This window comes from Xenopus laevis, chromosome 6L, assembly GCF_017654675.1.
Source record: "Xenopus laevis strain J_2021 chromosome 6L, Xenopus_laevis_v10.1, whole genome shotgun sequence".
Taxonomy (NCBI): Eukaryota; Metazoa; Chordata; class Amphibia; order Anura; family Pipidae; genus Xenopus; species Xenopus laevis.
In genome coordinates this window covers 45,003,126-45,020,361 of record NC_054381.1, presented here as the reverse complement: position 1 = coordinate 45,020,361, position 17,236 = coordinate 45,003,126, and the positions used below count along the sequence as shown (strand labels likewise).

General features: G+C 38.3%; 1 protein-coding gene and 1 long non-coding RNA gene across 3 annotated transcripts in view; one reads left to right on the top strand and one right to left on the bottom strand.

Annotated features, from left to right (window-relative positions):
* LOC108718911 (acetylcholinesterase collagenic tail peptide) overlaps positions 1-16,731 on the top strand; it is a 55,836-nt gene extending 39,105 nt beyond the window's left edge. For both annotated transcript variants that reach the window (XM_018267429.2, XM_041565991.1), the window contains exons 10-16: positions 1,424-1,504; positions 7,286-7,373; positions 7,864-7,994; positions 9,109-9,228; positions 10,740-10,851; positions 13,242-13,344; positions 16,227-16,731. In XM_018267429.2, the coding sequence (XP_018122918.1) occupies positions 1,424-1,504; positions 7,286-7,373; positions 7,864-7,994; positions 9,109-9,228; positions 10,740-10,851; positions 13,242-13,344; positions 16,227-16,296 (705 nt within the window). In that variant the 3' untranslated portion in view covers positions 16,297-16,731. The remainder of the gene's footprint in view (positions 1-1,423; positions 1,505-7,285; positions 7,374-7,863; positions 7,995-9,108; positions 9,229-10,739; positions 10,852-13,241; positions 13,345-16,226) is intronic.
* The window catches only part of LOC121394580, a 45,185-nt gene continuing 37,195 nt past the window's right edge, over positions 9,247-17,236 (bottom strand). The window contains exon 3 of the long non-coding RNA XR_005961794.1: positions 9,247-11,382. This is a non-coding gene — a long non-coding RNA (uncharacterized LOC121394580). The remainder of the gene's footprint in view (positions 11,383-17,236) is intronic.

Genomic DNA, 17,236 nt, shown 5'->3' with positions numbered 1-17,236 from the left:
AAAGGAAAGACTCAGAGCCAGGGAAACCACTAAAAAAATGTCATCAATGAACTCAATAGGTCTACAAACACATAGTCACTCTAAGGGCAATGGTCCACAAAGAGATTAATCTCTAGCAATAATTTCTCTTCTTCTGTGGGCAACTAATCTGTAAATGCTTTTCCACAGGCAATGAAGTGAATCGAAGATGGTAAAACCCATATGTCACTTCAGTCTTCCAAAGTCACCTAAAGTTTCCTCTTCAGGTGACTTCGGAAGATTGAAGCGACACATGGGTTTTACCACAAGTGATTAACTTAATAACCAGTGTGAAAGCATTTACACGAGATCAGTCGCCCGCAGAAGAGGAGATTTAATGCTGGTGATTAATCTACTGGTGTGCCATTATCCTAAAAAAAAGGTGTCCCATGAAAACTATTGGTCAAAGTAATAACGGAATGAATGAAACAGAATTTCACTCTAGCGTACTGTGGCGATCTATAACTTTACACTTTGATAAATATAGCCCATAGTTGTCATGATCTACAACACTGTACAATAATAGCATAGTGTATGCAGGGATGCGAGCAAGAAGATGGCCCAAAATCAAGATCCATCCCTGAATATTTTAGAAACAGTTTGTGGTATAATAAAAAAAGTATATTTTTGTGTAAATGTTATGGGTTAATATTATTTGTAATAGAATGCAAATGCTAAAACATTTGTAAAAATCAATCCAGGCACAAGCTAAACAATGGTGTGCACTTATAAGGTATGTAGCAGGCAATACTGATGAGCAGTAATGTTCTGTCATTTCTAAGGTTATCATTTTCATATTATACAGAATCCCATTGCTATACACTTTAACAGCATGTTACTTGCAGCCTGCAGTTTATAGGCTTTTGGCAGGCCACATAGAAGAGTCTACAATATATTTCCATTAGTTATGCTGTCATTCTTAATAAGCTTGCTAAATATAGCAGTGCTATTAAGCAGCAATGTTGCTAGCAGTCCTAATCATGTGATTTCCGAATAAGGATAGTAGTTATATTTTGAATTTCTTGTGGCTGAATCCTACAATTGAATATCAGTAACAAATCTAATTGAGTCTAAAAGAACTTTAAATTGAAGGAAAGAACAGGGCGAGACTCTTGCTCTCAAAATTGCAGGATACATTGCATATAAAATACACACTATAATACATATTTCATAAACTCCTTTTGGTTGCTTATTATACATGGATCAATATAGTTGGACATTTTGTACAATCATAACCTGACAGACTAAACTCTGGTCCATCTATGGCACCTCAGAAAAAAAAGTTTTGCTGATCCCTATGGGTCAATATTATTTGTTCATCAAGTTTAGGATTTACATAAATGCAAAAATTTCATTAAAATATAACTGGATAGTAATTGTCATCTCTTTCTTTTCTCTGCATTAGGGAGAAATGGGCCCAAAAGGAGAGCCTGGTGTCCCTGGAAACAGAGGTCCAACTGGGAGACCTGGCAAACGAGGGAAACAGGTACAAACTAACTGAATCTCTGCTGGATCTCATTTGTTGATCCAGAAATAAATATTACTGACTAAAAGAAGTGGAAAGGTTCTGTGTGCCTTTTATTAAACTCAATTGTTTGGTTAGGGCTGGTCACAAAGTTATGGTATCATTGTGATTTTAGCAGGCATCTCATATACTGTACATCATGCAATAAAAGGCCTGATAAATTAGATTTACTGTGGCTAAAATGCCAAGATCAAATTTCCCAATGAATATGGATATAAAGTGGCCATATAGTATTTTTAAATGTAATCCTCTTCATGTAGTCAACTATGAATAATATATAGTGAATAAAGTACCCCCTCTTGTAAAATATAAGGATATTATAAGTTACCGAGGAGTTTCATGACCATATAAAAACACGAGGCCGAAGACCGAGTGTTTTTATACAGGTCATGGAACTCCGAGGTTACTTCTAATATCCTCATATTTTGCAACTGGGGGTACTTTATTTATTATAATACACAAGTTTTAGTGAGTCATGTGACAGAAATGACATCAGAACTCACCGTTTATAACTGATGACATCAGAACTCACCGTTTATAAGGATATAATTTACAAGATATTCATGGCTTTTGTGTATTATATGCTGATAAACAAAGCTTTAAAAAACATTGCTACTTTTAAACATTATGAGAGGCCCCCATAATTTTCATTTCCCAGAAAAAAAGTGGGGTATGGGTAGCCAATCACAGCTCTTCTCTCACACAGGGAAAGATATGCTGCAGTTTAGAGCAGAGAAGCTTAGAAGAGCACTTTGATTTTATATTCATTTGTTTTAAAGGTTTATGTTTCCTTAAAAAAAATATACTGTAATATATGTATTTGAATGATGCTCCTTTACAAGCTGCATGTAGGAATTCAGGTTAATCTAGTCAAACAAGGTGTTATTGTGTTACGTTTGGCAGATATCCCCTGAGATGTAACATGATTTATCTGGCCTATAAAAAAAGTGAACTCTGTAACCTTTAGTTCTAGAATTCCTAACTAAGAAATGGACATAATTTATATCTAATTATTCATACATGAATCTGTGGTATTGGCACAATCTAAATTATGACATTGTTTGCTAGAAGTCAGTCTGAGCTGAATCAACTTCTGTACAGGAATAACAGGCCAGAAGACATCACCAGATAACATTAAAGGGCATATTTATTAACATGGGTGATAAATGTCACCAGTGATGATGCCCAAAGCAATGAAATCTTTGCTTTTGTTTTCTAACTTGTAGGTGACTATTCAAATCTAGTTACCGATTGTTTGCTATGGGCAACATCACTGGTGATGTTTGTCTCTGATGTTAATAAATACTCTCCTACATGTTGGAGCAGTTTATATGTTGTGAAGTTAATCTGGTGATAGCAGTGGATCATAATAGAAATTATTCTCCTATGTATAGATGTCTATGTCCATCTGGATATAAGTAAAGTGTATGAAGGGACCCAGGTACAGGAGTCTGAAGTATTTGCATATGTTGACATAGGAAACCATGCTTCTATAGGCACCAAATAACAACAATTCAATTATTTTCCTTGGTGAGGACATTTTATGAAGGGTTTACCAATCAGAGACTGGAGCTGTATGCTAGGGTCCAAATTACCCTAGCAATCAAGCATTTATTTGAATGAGAGACTGGAATATGAAAAGGTGAGGACCCGACAAGAAAGATTAGTCGTAAAATGTAACAATAATAATAAAATTATAGCTTTACAGAGCATTTATTTTTTAGATGTTTGAAAACCCTATTTGAAAGCTGGAAAAAAAGTAGAAGGCAAATTATTCAAAAGCTATAAAGAATAAAATGAAGGCCAATGGAAAATGGAACACGTTTAGGCCACCCCTATTGTTGGAAACAGTATCATAAACTAATTGCATAAGCTAATTGGTTTATTCTTCTCTTAAAATAAAGGCGTATTTTTTTTTCCAAGAATGACCTGGAAATTCTTTTTTTTGGCTGACGCTTTCATCCTGTAGGATGTAGGAAAGAGTTGGATAGGTTATAACATAGTTCTAGTAAATGGTGGAAATGCAAGGGATATGTTGAACACAGGTGTTTGTTCTACTCCTTCCACTGTAAGCTGATAAGTCAAGGTTTTTACTCCGGTTTTCAAAGTGGTGCATATCACGTTGGTAGACTGAATTAAAACAAATTGCAGGTCTAACACATGGGAAATAAAACAATTTCCTAAGAATACTGTCCCTGAGAGTTCTAGTTCATTAAGAGACAGTGTGAAGGGCAAGGTATAAAGTGCCAATAGTGCTTTTGCACACATTGCAGAATAGACTCAGGACCTTTCACTCCAGAATGGGGTGGGACAAAGAAGTGAGTTCCTTCAATAGGCTGGAATAATGTTTACATTGGTAATGCAACCTTAAGAAGGATTGTCTCACACCTGTTACAGCTGAGGGTGTCCTGTGCTGTAGGTACGGCTTGGTTGGGGTGATTTCAACAGCTAATTGTTTGTTTGTTCCTGCATGCTAATCTTCGTGACTCCGAGTCATAGGAACATGTCGGTATTACTTTAAGGGTTGTTTCTATTTCTAGCGAGAGCAGCTCCCCCTGCAAATAATCTGGACAGCTTGTCTCATCAGCCATATTATTATCAATTCTGAATTCAGCAGTTTCCACAACTGATGTTTTTTTTCTGGACATCTAACTGTATGCGACTCCTGAAGGCACAAGAGCTCAAATACCCATGGAGTGCATTTTTAATGCATATATAGTATAAACATTCATTTACAAATACAAGTGCAGTGTGCAAAGTGTTAAAACAGACCCAGATCACATTTTTTTTTTATACCCAAAATCCAGCTTTATATCAAAATTCCAACCTCATCGTGGGCACTAAATACCCAGCATCACAACTTGCATGCAATTTAACTGTGTGGCCAAAAACTGGCATCAGCTTTGGTAAATCACATATAAGTTGCAGTGTCAGTTTGTTCTTGTGTTATTTGTGGAAATGGTGCTTCTTCTGGCACTGGGCATGGGCACCCCATTCACTATGTGGAAATCAGTTGTGTGTGTAGGAGCATCATGGTAAGGCAAGGGATCCCAACCTTTTTTACCCATGAGCCACATTCAAATGTAAAAAGAGTTGGAGAGCAATGCAAGCATGAAAAAAGTCACTAGGGGTGCAAAATAAGGGCTGTGGTTGGCTATTTGACAGCTTGTATGTGAACAGGTAGCCTGTATGAGATTCTGTTTGGCGATACACCTGGTTATTATGCATCCAAAACTTGTCTCTAAGCCAGAAATTCAAAACTAAGAAACTGCTTTGAGGCCTCTGGGAGCAACATCCAAGGGGCTGATGAGCAACATGTTGCCAAATCTATACTAGAGAGACTGCATCTATACTAGTGGGGGGATTGAATTATAATACATTGAAAGGCACTGAATAAATAATAAAATAAGATTCTTTAAACTTCTCTGTGCCATTCCTTTCAGTCGCCTGCTCTTACCTCTCCAGTTACCCTGAATTACTCTTGTTTTTTGCCACTCCTTCTCTATGTGTTTTGTAATTATTTTCAAACCAACAGCAGCTGTTGAAAATAACATTAGCTTTAATCTAAGTGTGTAATTTTTGAGACAATATAGATATGGCTCTATATTAAATCAATAAAGCAGATGACGGGATAACCTGGGATGATTAGTCATGCTGGGCACATTACATTTTCCTGTGTACAGTCATGCACATGTCTGCATATAAATAACAGCATCTAAAAAAAGAAGGTGCTACTTCCAGTTCCATTTTGAGAACCGTCTTCAGGAACCTTTGGCCTCCTTATAGCTGGTTAGTGGCACATACAAAGACAAACATGTTTTCCATAAAACATATTTATTTTAAAAATGCAGTGAGGAAGCTTTGTATGCACCCAGGAATACTGTATGTCAGCGCTGTCCAACTGGTGGCCCATGGCCCCCCATTGTTTTGCCCCCACATGAAAGTCTGTGAACTGTGCCTGGCCCCTGTAATGTTCAAACCTCGAATTCAGACCATAATCGCATGCATTGTTTACACATGTAATCCCCCCCCTGCACTGTTGACACTTGTAAAACTGTTCACACCCCTAAAGCCCTTTTCAGACCCAGACTGAAAGTGTCCATATTGTTCACCTGTTGACATCTCATATAAAATGCTGGAGGGGCACCAGCATTGTTTTACTGTATGTAGTACATCTTAGAGTGGTCCTGATAGCTTTCCCTGTCTCCTGTGCTCCCTGTGTGTGTCATACTCTGCCTTCCCTATACTCCCTGTGTGTGCCATACTCTGCCTGCCCTATGCTCCCTGTGTGTGTCATACTCTGCCTGTCCTATGTCTCCTGTGTGTGTCATACGCTGCCTTCCCTTTACTCCCTGTGTGTGCCATACTCTGCTTGCCCTATGCTCCCTGTGTGTGCCATACTCTGCTTGCCCTATGCTCTCTGTATGTGCCACCCTCTTCCTGCCCTATGCTCCCTGTATGTGCCATGCTCTGCCTGCCCTATGCTCCTTGTGTGTGCCATATTCTGCCTTCCCTATACTCCCTGTGTGTGCCATACTCTGCCTGCCCTATGCTCCATGTGTGTGTTACACTCTGTCTGCTCTATGCGCCCCGTGTGTACCATACTCTGCCTGCCATATGTACCCTCTGTGTGCCATACTCTGCCTGCCATATGCTCCCTGTGTGTGCCATACTCTGCCTTCCCTATGCTTCCTGTGTGTGTCAAACTCTGCCTTCCCTATACTCCCTTTGTGTGCCATACTTCACCTGCCCTATGCTCCCTGTGTGTGCCATATTCTGCCTGTCCTATGCTACCAGTGGAACAAGAGCATGGTAGGGTTTGTTCTGGGGGTTTGTTAGCATTTGGAAATTGTTGTTAGGGGGCCCTAAGGTGTTTAATCATGTGGTGGGGGGAAGGGGTCTTCTGTTACCCACAGGGGATGATAAGGCAAATGAATATAAGAGTATGTCTTAATTTGATCTTTCACATATGAGTGATATCCTTGCAGTGAGCACTAACCATTTGGTTTTCGGTGTGTTACCACCATTAATGTAGACATGGTCATAAAGGTTCTTGTAGTAGCATGAGTGTGGTTGAACATGGGTGTGGTTTAAAAACAGGGAGTGGTCAATACTGGCTTCCATTATCGGCCCTCCACCACATAGGCCAGGAAAATTCCAGCCCTCTGCACTACAGACGTTGGACAGCACTGATGTAGTTTATTTAGCCTAATGGTGGGAATGAGGGCCAATAAAACCATACCCCAGAGAAATCTACTGAACAACATTTATTTTCTACAAAGTGTGGAGTGTAGATTGAGACTAGCTTGCTTTAGCACAGAAGAGTAAATAGTGATGTAGATACAGTATCATTGATGGTCCTGTCATCATAAATAGCCTGACAATCAGTACTAAATAGTTGAAAGATTAGATCTCCGTATTGTACTAGGCTTTGGTTAAAAGGACCACCAAATGGCAGTGTACAGGTTACACACCCACTCAGCCTTGTTGTGTAATGTAATAAAAGCTGCAGAATTTGCACCAGGTTATATAACCTATAGCATACAATTAAATGTTTAATTTAAAATAGGGACCAGTAAATGCTGCCTTGTGATTTGTTGCTATAGGTTTCTAGACCTGAGGCAAACATTGAGCCCCAACTTATGGTAGCGCCCAGTTTTTTTTAGGTTTTTGTACACTTATTTCTTGTACTTTAAAATACTTGACCATACCATATCTGATAACATTGTTGCTTTTTCTTAGGGGGATAAAGGTGCGACTGGAGCCACAGGGCTTATGGGCCCTCCTGGTAGACCAGGTTCCTCTGGACCTCCTGGACCACCAGGACCAGGTAAGTTAATCAAAATCTTGGCGTTATACACAGTTCAGAGAAAAACAAAAGTTTTAAAAGTTTATAGAACTATATTTGGGAAAACATGCTGTAATATAAACTAATACATTCCTTGAGGTATAGTTTATGCATGGCTGAGATAAGTACTACTATGGCCTATTAGGAATCTAGGAATAGCCATCTCACTATAAAATCATTTTAGTTGCATCTGAGTTTCATATTTCATATTACCAAGCCCACTTGTCTGGCAGTCTCAAGAACAGTTGCCTTGCAAAGTGGTTAAAGGACAGCTAAGCTCACAATACAACTAGGCTTTAACTGCTACACTTCATTTATTGGATGGATTGGATTTGGAACATCTTATTGGCTGCTATATTTTACTCCACCTAGGCAAACTTTAAAGGAATACTGCCATGGGGAAAACATTTTTTTCTCCTAAACAACCCTTTACTTGATCTGACATACCTTAAGAGTACATTTATTTTGCCAGGGCATCTTACGGTTGGACCAAAAGGAGACAGAGGAATTCCTGGGCCACCAGGAAGATGTCTCTGCAAACACCCTCAGTCTGTGACTAACCCACCCTATGATGACAATTTCAACGGGCACAACTTTGCAAAGGTAACAGCTTCATAACAATGTCACTATAAATATGCTTCAGATCCATTTGTGTATTAATAGCAATGTTCTTGACGTGTTATATAACAAGCAGAGGGCAAGTGAATGAATGCAATATACACTGCATTGTCTTTTGACATACGTGCATCTGTACATATACTATTTCTCTTTTGCCTTTATTTGCATCTTTGAGCTCCCAATTTACTGGCCTGGGTTCATTTAGGTATATCCAGAGTGACTGGTGGTCAGTCTTTAAGTTGTTGGATACAGTTTACTTACCAGAGCAAATGTCCTCACAATTATTTGAACTCTCCAGCAGCATAATAACAAGCAGGACACTAGTGCATGTGCAGGTCCCATTACATCTACACATATTGGGGCACTGTGACTGCCATTATCTGTTGTCAGTCAAAATATTGTTTCTCCACCTAGAGAGCAGCCTGTGTCAGCCCACAGCTCCAATGAAGAACTGATTACCACTGCCTACTACACAGTTTTTTTGTCTAGAATATCCTATTCTTAGTAAATTTTCATTTTTTATTCTTTACAGTTTTCCTTCTTCTTTTATATTTTCCAGCTTTCAAATGGGGGTCAAAATCTCATTAGCAAATTATCATTCTGTGAGGCTACAATGCTATAGTTATTGTTACTTTGTATCACTAAGCTTTCTATTCAGGCCCTTTCCTAATCATTTTCAAGGCTCTCATTCAAACCACTGCCTTGTTGCTAGGGTAAATTGAGTCCTAGCAACCAGGTAGCTGCTGAAATTACCAATTGGACAACTTCTGAAATAAAAGCTAAATAATTAAAAAAACACAAAAATATATGTCAGAATATTGCTGTCTACATCATACTAAAAGTACATTTAAAGGTATTTACATGTAGATGACACTGTTTGTTATATACCAGATACTATATATTTACCTAGAGCAATCTGGGCAACAAAAAGCAAACTATTATTCTGAGGTTACTTGATCTGAATGGGATTTGAAATTTGCCAAACAATATTTAATAAGATATACTATATGTCTGAAATTCTGTGGTGTTTCACATTAGGGAAATGTAGGTGTTGGCAGAAAACACTTTATTCACAATAACATTTTTTGATTCTTCCAAGATATTTGTGGTTAACAGTCAGGAGGAACTGGATCATCTGAATACAGACAACGCCTTAGCATTTCGGAAAGATATGAGGTCCCTCTATTTTAAGGACACAAACGGGTGGTTTCCTATTCAGGTAACTCCAGTAGTTTTATTTTGGATTAAAGAAACAAGTTGAATTAAGCTGCCGAGTGAACTTGCAATACAAAGAAAATTTTAGCAAATGTAGTTGCCGTACAATGCAATATTGCTGGTATTCTATGTAAATACTCTGAATTGTGGGTAAAAAAACAGTTTTTTGTCCAAAAAATGTACCTATCCAAAAAGTGTACCTAGAACTGTGCACTGACTTCATAAATGAGCCCTCTAGAAGTATAAGTACTATATGCTATAATACCCCAGACTGTCCCGCTCTTTGCAGGACAGTCCCGATTTTGAGCTCATATGCCACTGTCCCAGATTGTAATGTTAATGTCCCTTGTTGCTTGGATCCTCTTCTATTCTTCCTGGCCAGCTCTCTGGAGCTCTTTCATGCACCTGAAGAAAAATATCAAGATGGCTATGCATTCCACTGTGGAACACATGGCCAGCTTGGATTTTTTTCTTCAAATGCAGAAAACAGAGAGAGAAAGAGAGAGAGAGAGAGAGAGAGGAAAAAGTCAAGCAAAGTGGAACTTGAAATACTTTGGTGTTTGCATTCTGCTTGTGCAAGTGTAGGTGAGGGAATGCTTTCAATCTGTCTGTTTCTGCATTTATTTTACTAACATGTCTGGAATTAATGGAGTACTCATTGGCCATTTTTGTAAAGATCTTACTCACTTGTCTGTGGTTAATTGAGTGCTCATTAGTTATTTCTACACTGACATGTATGGCGTTAATATGCTTGTTATTCATTTTCTGTAAAAAAGAAAATACTAGCACATCTGGGGTTAATATCCATTTGATGTTGTTAAACTGGCACATCTGGGGTTAATATGCCTTGTATCAATTTTATATAGTTAATATACTGCACGTCTGGGAGTTAATATGCTGATAAGCCGTATTATTTAGTGATTATACTGGTACGTCTGGGTGAGTTTGTCCTATATCCATTACATTTAGTGATTACTACTGGGTTGTGTAAAATGGGTGTGGTATATAGGGGTGAGGTCACAAAGTGGGCATGGTCTCAAATGTTGGGAGGTATGGCTATTGATCTTGTATAGGCCCATGGGGGAAATGGGAAGATATAAGTTAGTGGTGATTTTCCTACATTGGTGACCCTACTTTGATTCTCTACTCTAGCAGGCCAGTCTGATGCTGATTCTTTAAAACAACTTATTAAAAAAATACCAGGATCCAAGCATTCTGGGTAAAAGATTCCATACCTGTACCTACATCAAGGTTGCCCTGTGTGTGTCTCTCCAGCTTTGATTGAGCTGCCGGCCATTAACAGACAAAGACTGGGGGCCTCTCATGTAGTCCTGATTCTAGGCCACAAATATGGCTCACACTTAGTTCACACCCTAGTTTAACAGGCAGTATTTTTTAATGTGCTTTTCTTCTTTCTTTTGTAAGACTACTACATTTCCATGCATTGCACACGTCATCAATTAATCATCATTAACAGAAAGAAAATCATATACAAATGATTCTTATTAATCGCAGCTCACTCCTTTCCGAAGTGGCATCGATTATGGCAATACTTGTGGAGATGGAATTATCCAGCCAGGAGAGGAATGCGATGACGGCAATAAAATTGTCACAGATAGCTGTATAAGTAAGTCTGGCACATTACTATTAACTTTCTGAGGTTAAACTCGCTGTACCTGGGTCTACAATTCTCCTGCATTCTTTCCAACAAGTAGCTGTGCTCTTCCTGGGATAGTGTCAACGTTTAGCACCCATTATTTTGCATTAAGCTACTTAGTAGCTTGATAAATACTTGCCATTTTGCGCTGTGTTTCATTGAGTTAAAGTGGAGATTTTTTGTGGTTTTGAAACCTCATTTTACATACTTTTTTAAGTATGAGTCTTTTAAAACATTTGCCCCATTGATAGGCTCCTGTTAGGGGATGGGTGCTAGTAAGCTTGAAAGGGATGGCCATGCAGGTTACACAACTTCTGACATATGTTGTCCAATGAAATATTCTTTCACTAGTCCCCAAAGTATGTATAGATCGGCCTTTTCATTTGATAGTGGAAAAAGGGATTCCACAGATGACTTTACTTGCTGTACATTCTGTTCCCGTAATGGATGTCATCACTGATGGGTTAGGGCTCACTGTCTCCCATTGGCTACTGATGACATCTGCAAATCAGACAGAGGAGGCAACACAAAGAAATGGTAGGTAAATATTTGGAGAATAATTTCTAGTATACAAGGGGCCTATCATTGTTTTAACTTTCAGTCTAAATACTGCTTTAAACCAAGCTACTAGTTAGACGAAGCAACAAGGCCACAACAATCCTAAAGACTAATTTTCTTACAATTTTATTAAGGTAAGTGTCTAGCCAACCAATCCTATATGCCTATGTGCTATGATACAACTTTTGTAGCTCCCAAAACATTCTAGCTTTCAATGGAACTTGGTGAAAGTTGGAACTCACAGTACTGGAATAGCTGATGTGGAACAGCTCTCTGCTTATTAAATGATGTGCTTGCTGGGGCAGCAAACTTAATCAGATGATAAAAATATGCATTTATTTATAACATCACCTAGTGTGGCACAGATGTGTCTGTTGCCAGTTACAGCAGTAGATGCTCATAACTGTATTACTGAGTCTTCCCCATGTGCGAGAATTATATCTGCTGCAAACTGTACATTAGTACATTTATTAATGGGACTGATAAGCAGGGAGCAGGAGATAGCTCTGAGACTCTGAATGATGACATGTCAGCTGCATGAAAAATAGTCATCCTCTATCCGCCTGCATCTCAAACCTGCCAATCAATACAGCAAAATAAACGGTAGGCTTTTAACTTTAATCAAAATACGCTGTTAAAAAAGAAGTTAATCGAACTGTCGAAAACTGATGAACTGCAAATCAATGTGAATGCTACAGATATGGGATGCCTGTTAAAAGCAAGGTTGCATGCACATAAGTGGCACATAAATACATTGTTTTATTGCTCCTGTCTTTTCCACATGTAAATTCGCCGAAACCCATAAGCACTTACAGTACATATGACCCTAGTTATTGTGGGGCAAACCCAGAGTACACAGATGCAAAGCCTAATTTATTTTGCTTTGAGCCTAACCCCTGTGCAATTCTCAGGTTGCACCCAGAGGGTAAAGATTACTCTGCAATATATTATAAGATACCATTATATGATAAGACTTTCAATAAATACAGATTATTAACTAATGGAGGTGCTCAGTTGTTAAAAAGCTCTTTTGTAATATAGAGATAATATCGTACCGGTACTCCCAAAAACAGCACAGTCTGATGAGATAGGGCAAACAAATTCAGTTCTAGAAACTTTATTCTTAGGATTCATGTCTAATCAATGAACACAATGGTTGGATAAATCTCCTGTAAGTAGAAATAGATCCATTTCAAATGCTGGCACAGCTTCAATATCCATAGGCAACATTGCACTATTTGTAATCTTTCCAGCTAAGATATACTGGTCATGCAGTAAAGTAAGACTGAATGAGACTTGATTTGGGGACAAAATAATAATACAATGTACAAGCATAACAGGAGAGGGTGCACTGGCTCATTATAGAGTGGGATATGCACAAAGAGATAGGAAACCATTTGCACCTAATTGTTATCATTATAAGCTAAGACATAGATCCAGAAATTGATATTTTTTGCCATTTAATATATTCCCTGCAGGTTCCCTTCAGATATTGGGCCAGATTCAATCAATTCATCAGTGAGAAAAAGATTTATTACGTGAAAACTCATGGACGAGATTGAATTTGAGAAGCAATTCAATTCAGAAAAACGTATCTCACTGTTTATCACGTGAAAACTCTATTGAAGTGTGTCGGAAAAACTGGAAGTGAAAAGTCTTTTGAGGAGATATACCATGAGATCACTTTTTCTCCCTGAATTGAATCTGGCCCTTTATGTTAAATGTGGGAATAAAGTTAGAATTGGTTATGACATTGTTTAGCTGCACTGCTGTTCATACATTATGATTTCATTCGAATTTAGGATGTAAGCGTGCCTTTTGTGGAGATGGTTATCGGCAAGAAGGCATTGAAGAATGTGATGGCCAAGACTTTGGATTTCATTCATGTGGATCTTATCTGCCAGGGTATGTACAGAGCAGGTTGCTTCGGGACTGGTGCAATGATACATATGCAGGGCCACCCTGCTTTTGGAAGCCGGACCAAAGCATAACTTTATTATAGAACTGATTCTATGCTCTGATACATCTTTTCTAATCTGATGTTAGACAGTTGCCTCTTCCATCGATGTTTGTTAAATGACTCATATAAGGACAGCTACACAGCTTTTGGTAGTCTAGTATCCATTTAAATCTCCCTGTAGGGCTACAAGAAGTCCAACGACATCCAGTGTGACAGCTATGCATGATACCAGTCAATTTATCACATTCACCCACATGGTTGTTTGCACTGTAAAGTATTGAAAACGGCTTTGTTTAAAGGGTTGGTTCACCTTTCAGTTAACTTTCTGTATGATACAGAATTCTAAGCAACTTTACAGTTGGTCTTCATAATTCTTTTATAGTTTTTTAATTATTTGCCTTTTTCTTCTGGCTCTTTACAGCTTTTAAATGGGGGTCACTGACCCCATCTAAAAAACAAATGCTCTTTAACGCTACAAATGTATTGTTATTGCTACATTTTATTACTCGTCTTTCTATTCAGGTCCTCTCCTATTCATATTCCAGTCTCTTCTTTAAATCTATGCATGGTTACTAGGGTAATTTGGACCATAGCACCCAGATTGCTAAAAGTGCAAACTGGAGAGCTGCTGAATAAAAACCTAAATAACTCAAACACCACAAATAATAATGAAAATGAAAACCAATTGCAAATTGTCACTCTCTATATCATAATAAAGTTAATCCAGGTGAACAACCCCTTCCAAGTCCCTGATTGATTAACTACAATGGACCAGGATCTCTTGGAATAATATTCCAAGTTGTTGTGAAATCTCAAGTACACGATGTGCCACTTATAACTTCGGTAACATCTCTGTTGACAAGTCTTTTAAACTTTGCCCCATTGGAACATTACGTATGTCCATTGTACCCTCTATATCCCAGATACAGTGGGGCTCATTTATCAACACTGGGCAAATTTGCCCATGGGCAGTTACCCATAGCAACCAATCAGTGAATAGCTTTTTAAAGCCAGCTGCAAGTAGAACAATGAATGCAGCAATTTGATTGGTTGCCATGGGTTACTGCCCATGGGCAAATGTGCCCAGTGTTGATAAATGACCCCCAGTGTCTTGCAAAATTATTCAGATATTTGATCAATTCTCTCTATTTGCTCAATAACAAATCCTACACCAGAGTCGTAGTATAATATATGGCCAGTTTGCTCCTGTTGTTCTGGTTGGCTGCACATCTGTCATAAAATAGTTCCACAGATTTTCATTTGCACTAGGTTGTCATATCAGGAGGTAAATAGTTAGGGGCCGCCATATGGGGTTTACCTGATGTGGTATGATGCTCACCAATTTTATGATCATAAATTTGTAACTAAAAACCCCTGGTTTTGTAAATACATGCACTTGTATAGATAAAAGATTACTTATGATACAGGGACCAGGGAATGTGCATTGAACTTTGCCATTTTGTAGCTGCATTTTGTAGTTTTATCAAATAAACCTGTAACTACATTGCAGTTGGGTCACTCTCATGCTTACAGGAAAACTGCAGACATACCTAAGCATGATTCTTTTTTATTAATGGCCTCATTTGTGCCATCCTCCAATATACTCCAGGTTTATGCAGAGTTCTTGATATGGCTAAGTGATATTTACAGTAAGGTATGGTGGTGGTATCATATTGTGAGAGTGTTTTTATTAAAGTGCTCTGCAGAAAGAACAATAGATAGTACAAATTCTTCTGCTCAAGAACATGTTTCATTCTTCTCAAGAATGCAGCTTGGGTGCAAGTTCATATTTCCGGAAGACAATGATCCTAAATGCAAAGCCAACTTAACATTTGAGTGGCTCAAGACCGGAGTTAGTGCTGATTTCTATCCAGTTGAGAATCTGTGGAACTATTTGAAATTTAAGGTGCATCAGCATCATCCAACTAGCACTAAACCTGAGGCAAATCTGCCTGGAAGAATGCAAAGTATAGGTATGGGATCCCTTATCCAGGAACCCGTTATCCAGAAAGCTTCAAATTACAGAAAGGCCGTCTCCTATAGACTCAGTGTCCTACTGGCTACTGGGATACCATGAACATTCCCGGTGGGCCCAGGTGTTGTGCTGCTAAAGATTTGGCCTATTTCATGGCCATTTCCTATTTCTTTGAGAACAAAAATGCTAAATAGATGGAATAATATATTATAGTATGTAAAGAATAGAGTCTAGGAGAATAGAGGTTGAGTGAGGAGAAGAATTATAATAGTATTGAGAGTGGGCCTAGGGTTGCCACCTTTTCTGGAAAATAATACCGGCCTTCCTATATATTTATGGTTTTTCCCTATTAATAACATTGGGATCAACCATCATTTTTACCGGCCAGGCCTACCCTAAGTGGGCCCCTGGTCTAAGGTTTTTGGGTGGGCCCCTGGTGTCCCAGTCCAACACTGTATAGACTCCATAATAATCAAATAATACAGATTTTTAAAAAATTTTTTTTTTCTGTAATAATAAAACTGTACCTTGTACTTGATCCAAACTAAGATATAATTAATCCTTATTGGAAGCAAAACCAGCCTATTGGGTTTAGTTATGTTTACATGAATTTCTAGTAATCTTAAAGTATGAATATCCAAATTACAGAAAGATCCCTTATCCGGACAACCCCAGGACCCAAGCATTCTGGATAACAAGTCTGTACTGGTACAAAGCTCAAAAAAGGGTGTCATTTACTTATATATTACTAGCGTATTTCAGTTTAAGTCTTTCACTACAAAATAATAAATACAATTTCCAAGAAGAGTACTTCTGTGTTAACTGACATTCCTGTATTGCTCATTCCAACAGGTCATATGGGCATTTACGCTGCACTACCTACTGCTATATTGACTCCACACAGTGTCGATATTTCACATGAAAAGGGGGTGAGCGGCAGAGAGTTAAAGGCGATGCCACAGATACATCAGGTGCTATCGTAAAAGAAAAAAATCAACAAAGACTGGGCAAAATACTTAAAAGCATTGGAAATGTATTGCTGCTGATGGCTTTTTTTGAGAATTGTTTTACTTATGCCTGACTGGAAGAACTAGGACCACTGCATCCTGTCTTAACAAAACATGCCAAACAGCACTTTCCAGCAACTTGTTTTTTAACGTTTATGCAAGGTAAGCTTTAGAGACACACAAAGGCTGCTGGGGAAAAAAACACAATCTCACTCATCAGGAATATTCTATGTATCAAAACAACATTACCTCGACTTAGCACTGTTATAGATGTAATTTACACTTATTCAGGTTTTATTTTGTATTTTTTTTTGTTTCTCTGGACTGTTATTTACTAAGCACCAAGCATATCCCGAGTTGTGGTGTTTGCGAAGAACATTAAACCTCTTAATACAATGTGAATATTGAATGTAAAATGTACCTGCGTTCATTATTGTATCAACGATATTAAGAAAACTCGGCAAAGCAGCTCCTCTTGTGAATTCTTTAGAATCTGGGCGCCAGATCGGCAGGTTGACTGAAGGAACCAGACTCCAGCATGGATGAAGGAATGCCGGGTCTTCTAATATTCAGATGGCCTAGGTGCAGGATGAAGTTGCAGACCAAACATACTATGGAATAATATGGAGCTACAGTGTATATTCTGTGCCTATGTGAATGTTTCCTTATGCTATAACACTCATCTAATGGCATGACATTGTACAGTATTAGTAGAATGACTTAAATCTACATGAGCAGCAGTACAATAAGTAATTTTAAAAATAATATCTAGATATAGCATCATGTTATGGGTGTCACTGTTTTATACCAGTTGCCAGAAGAAGCTTCACTTTGGTTTAAAGGAGAAGGAAAGGT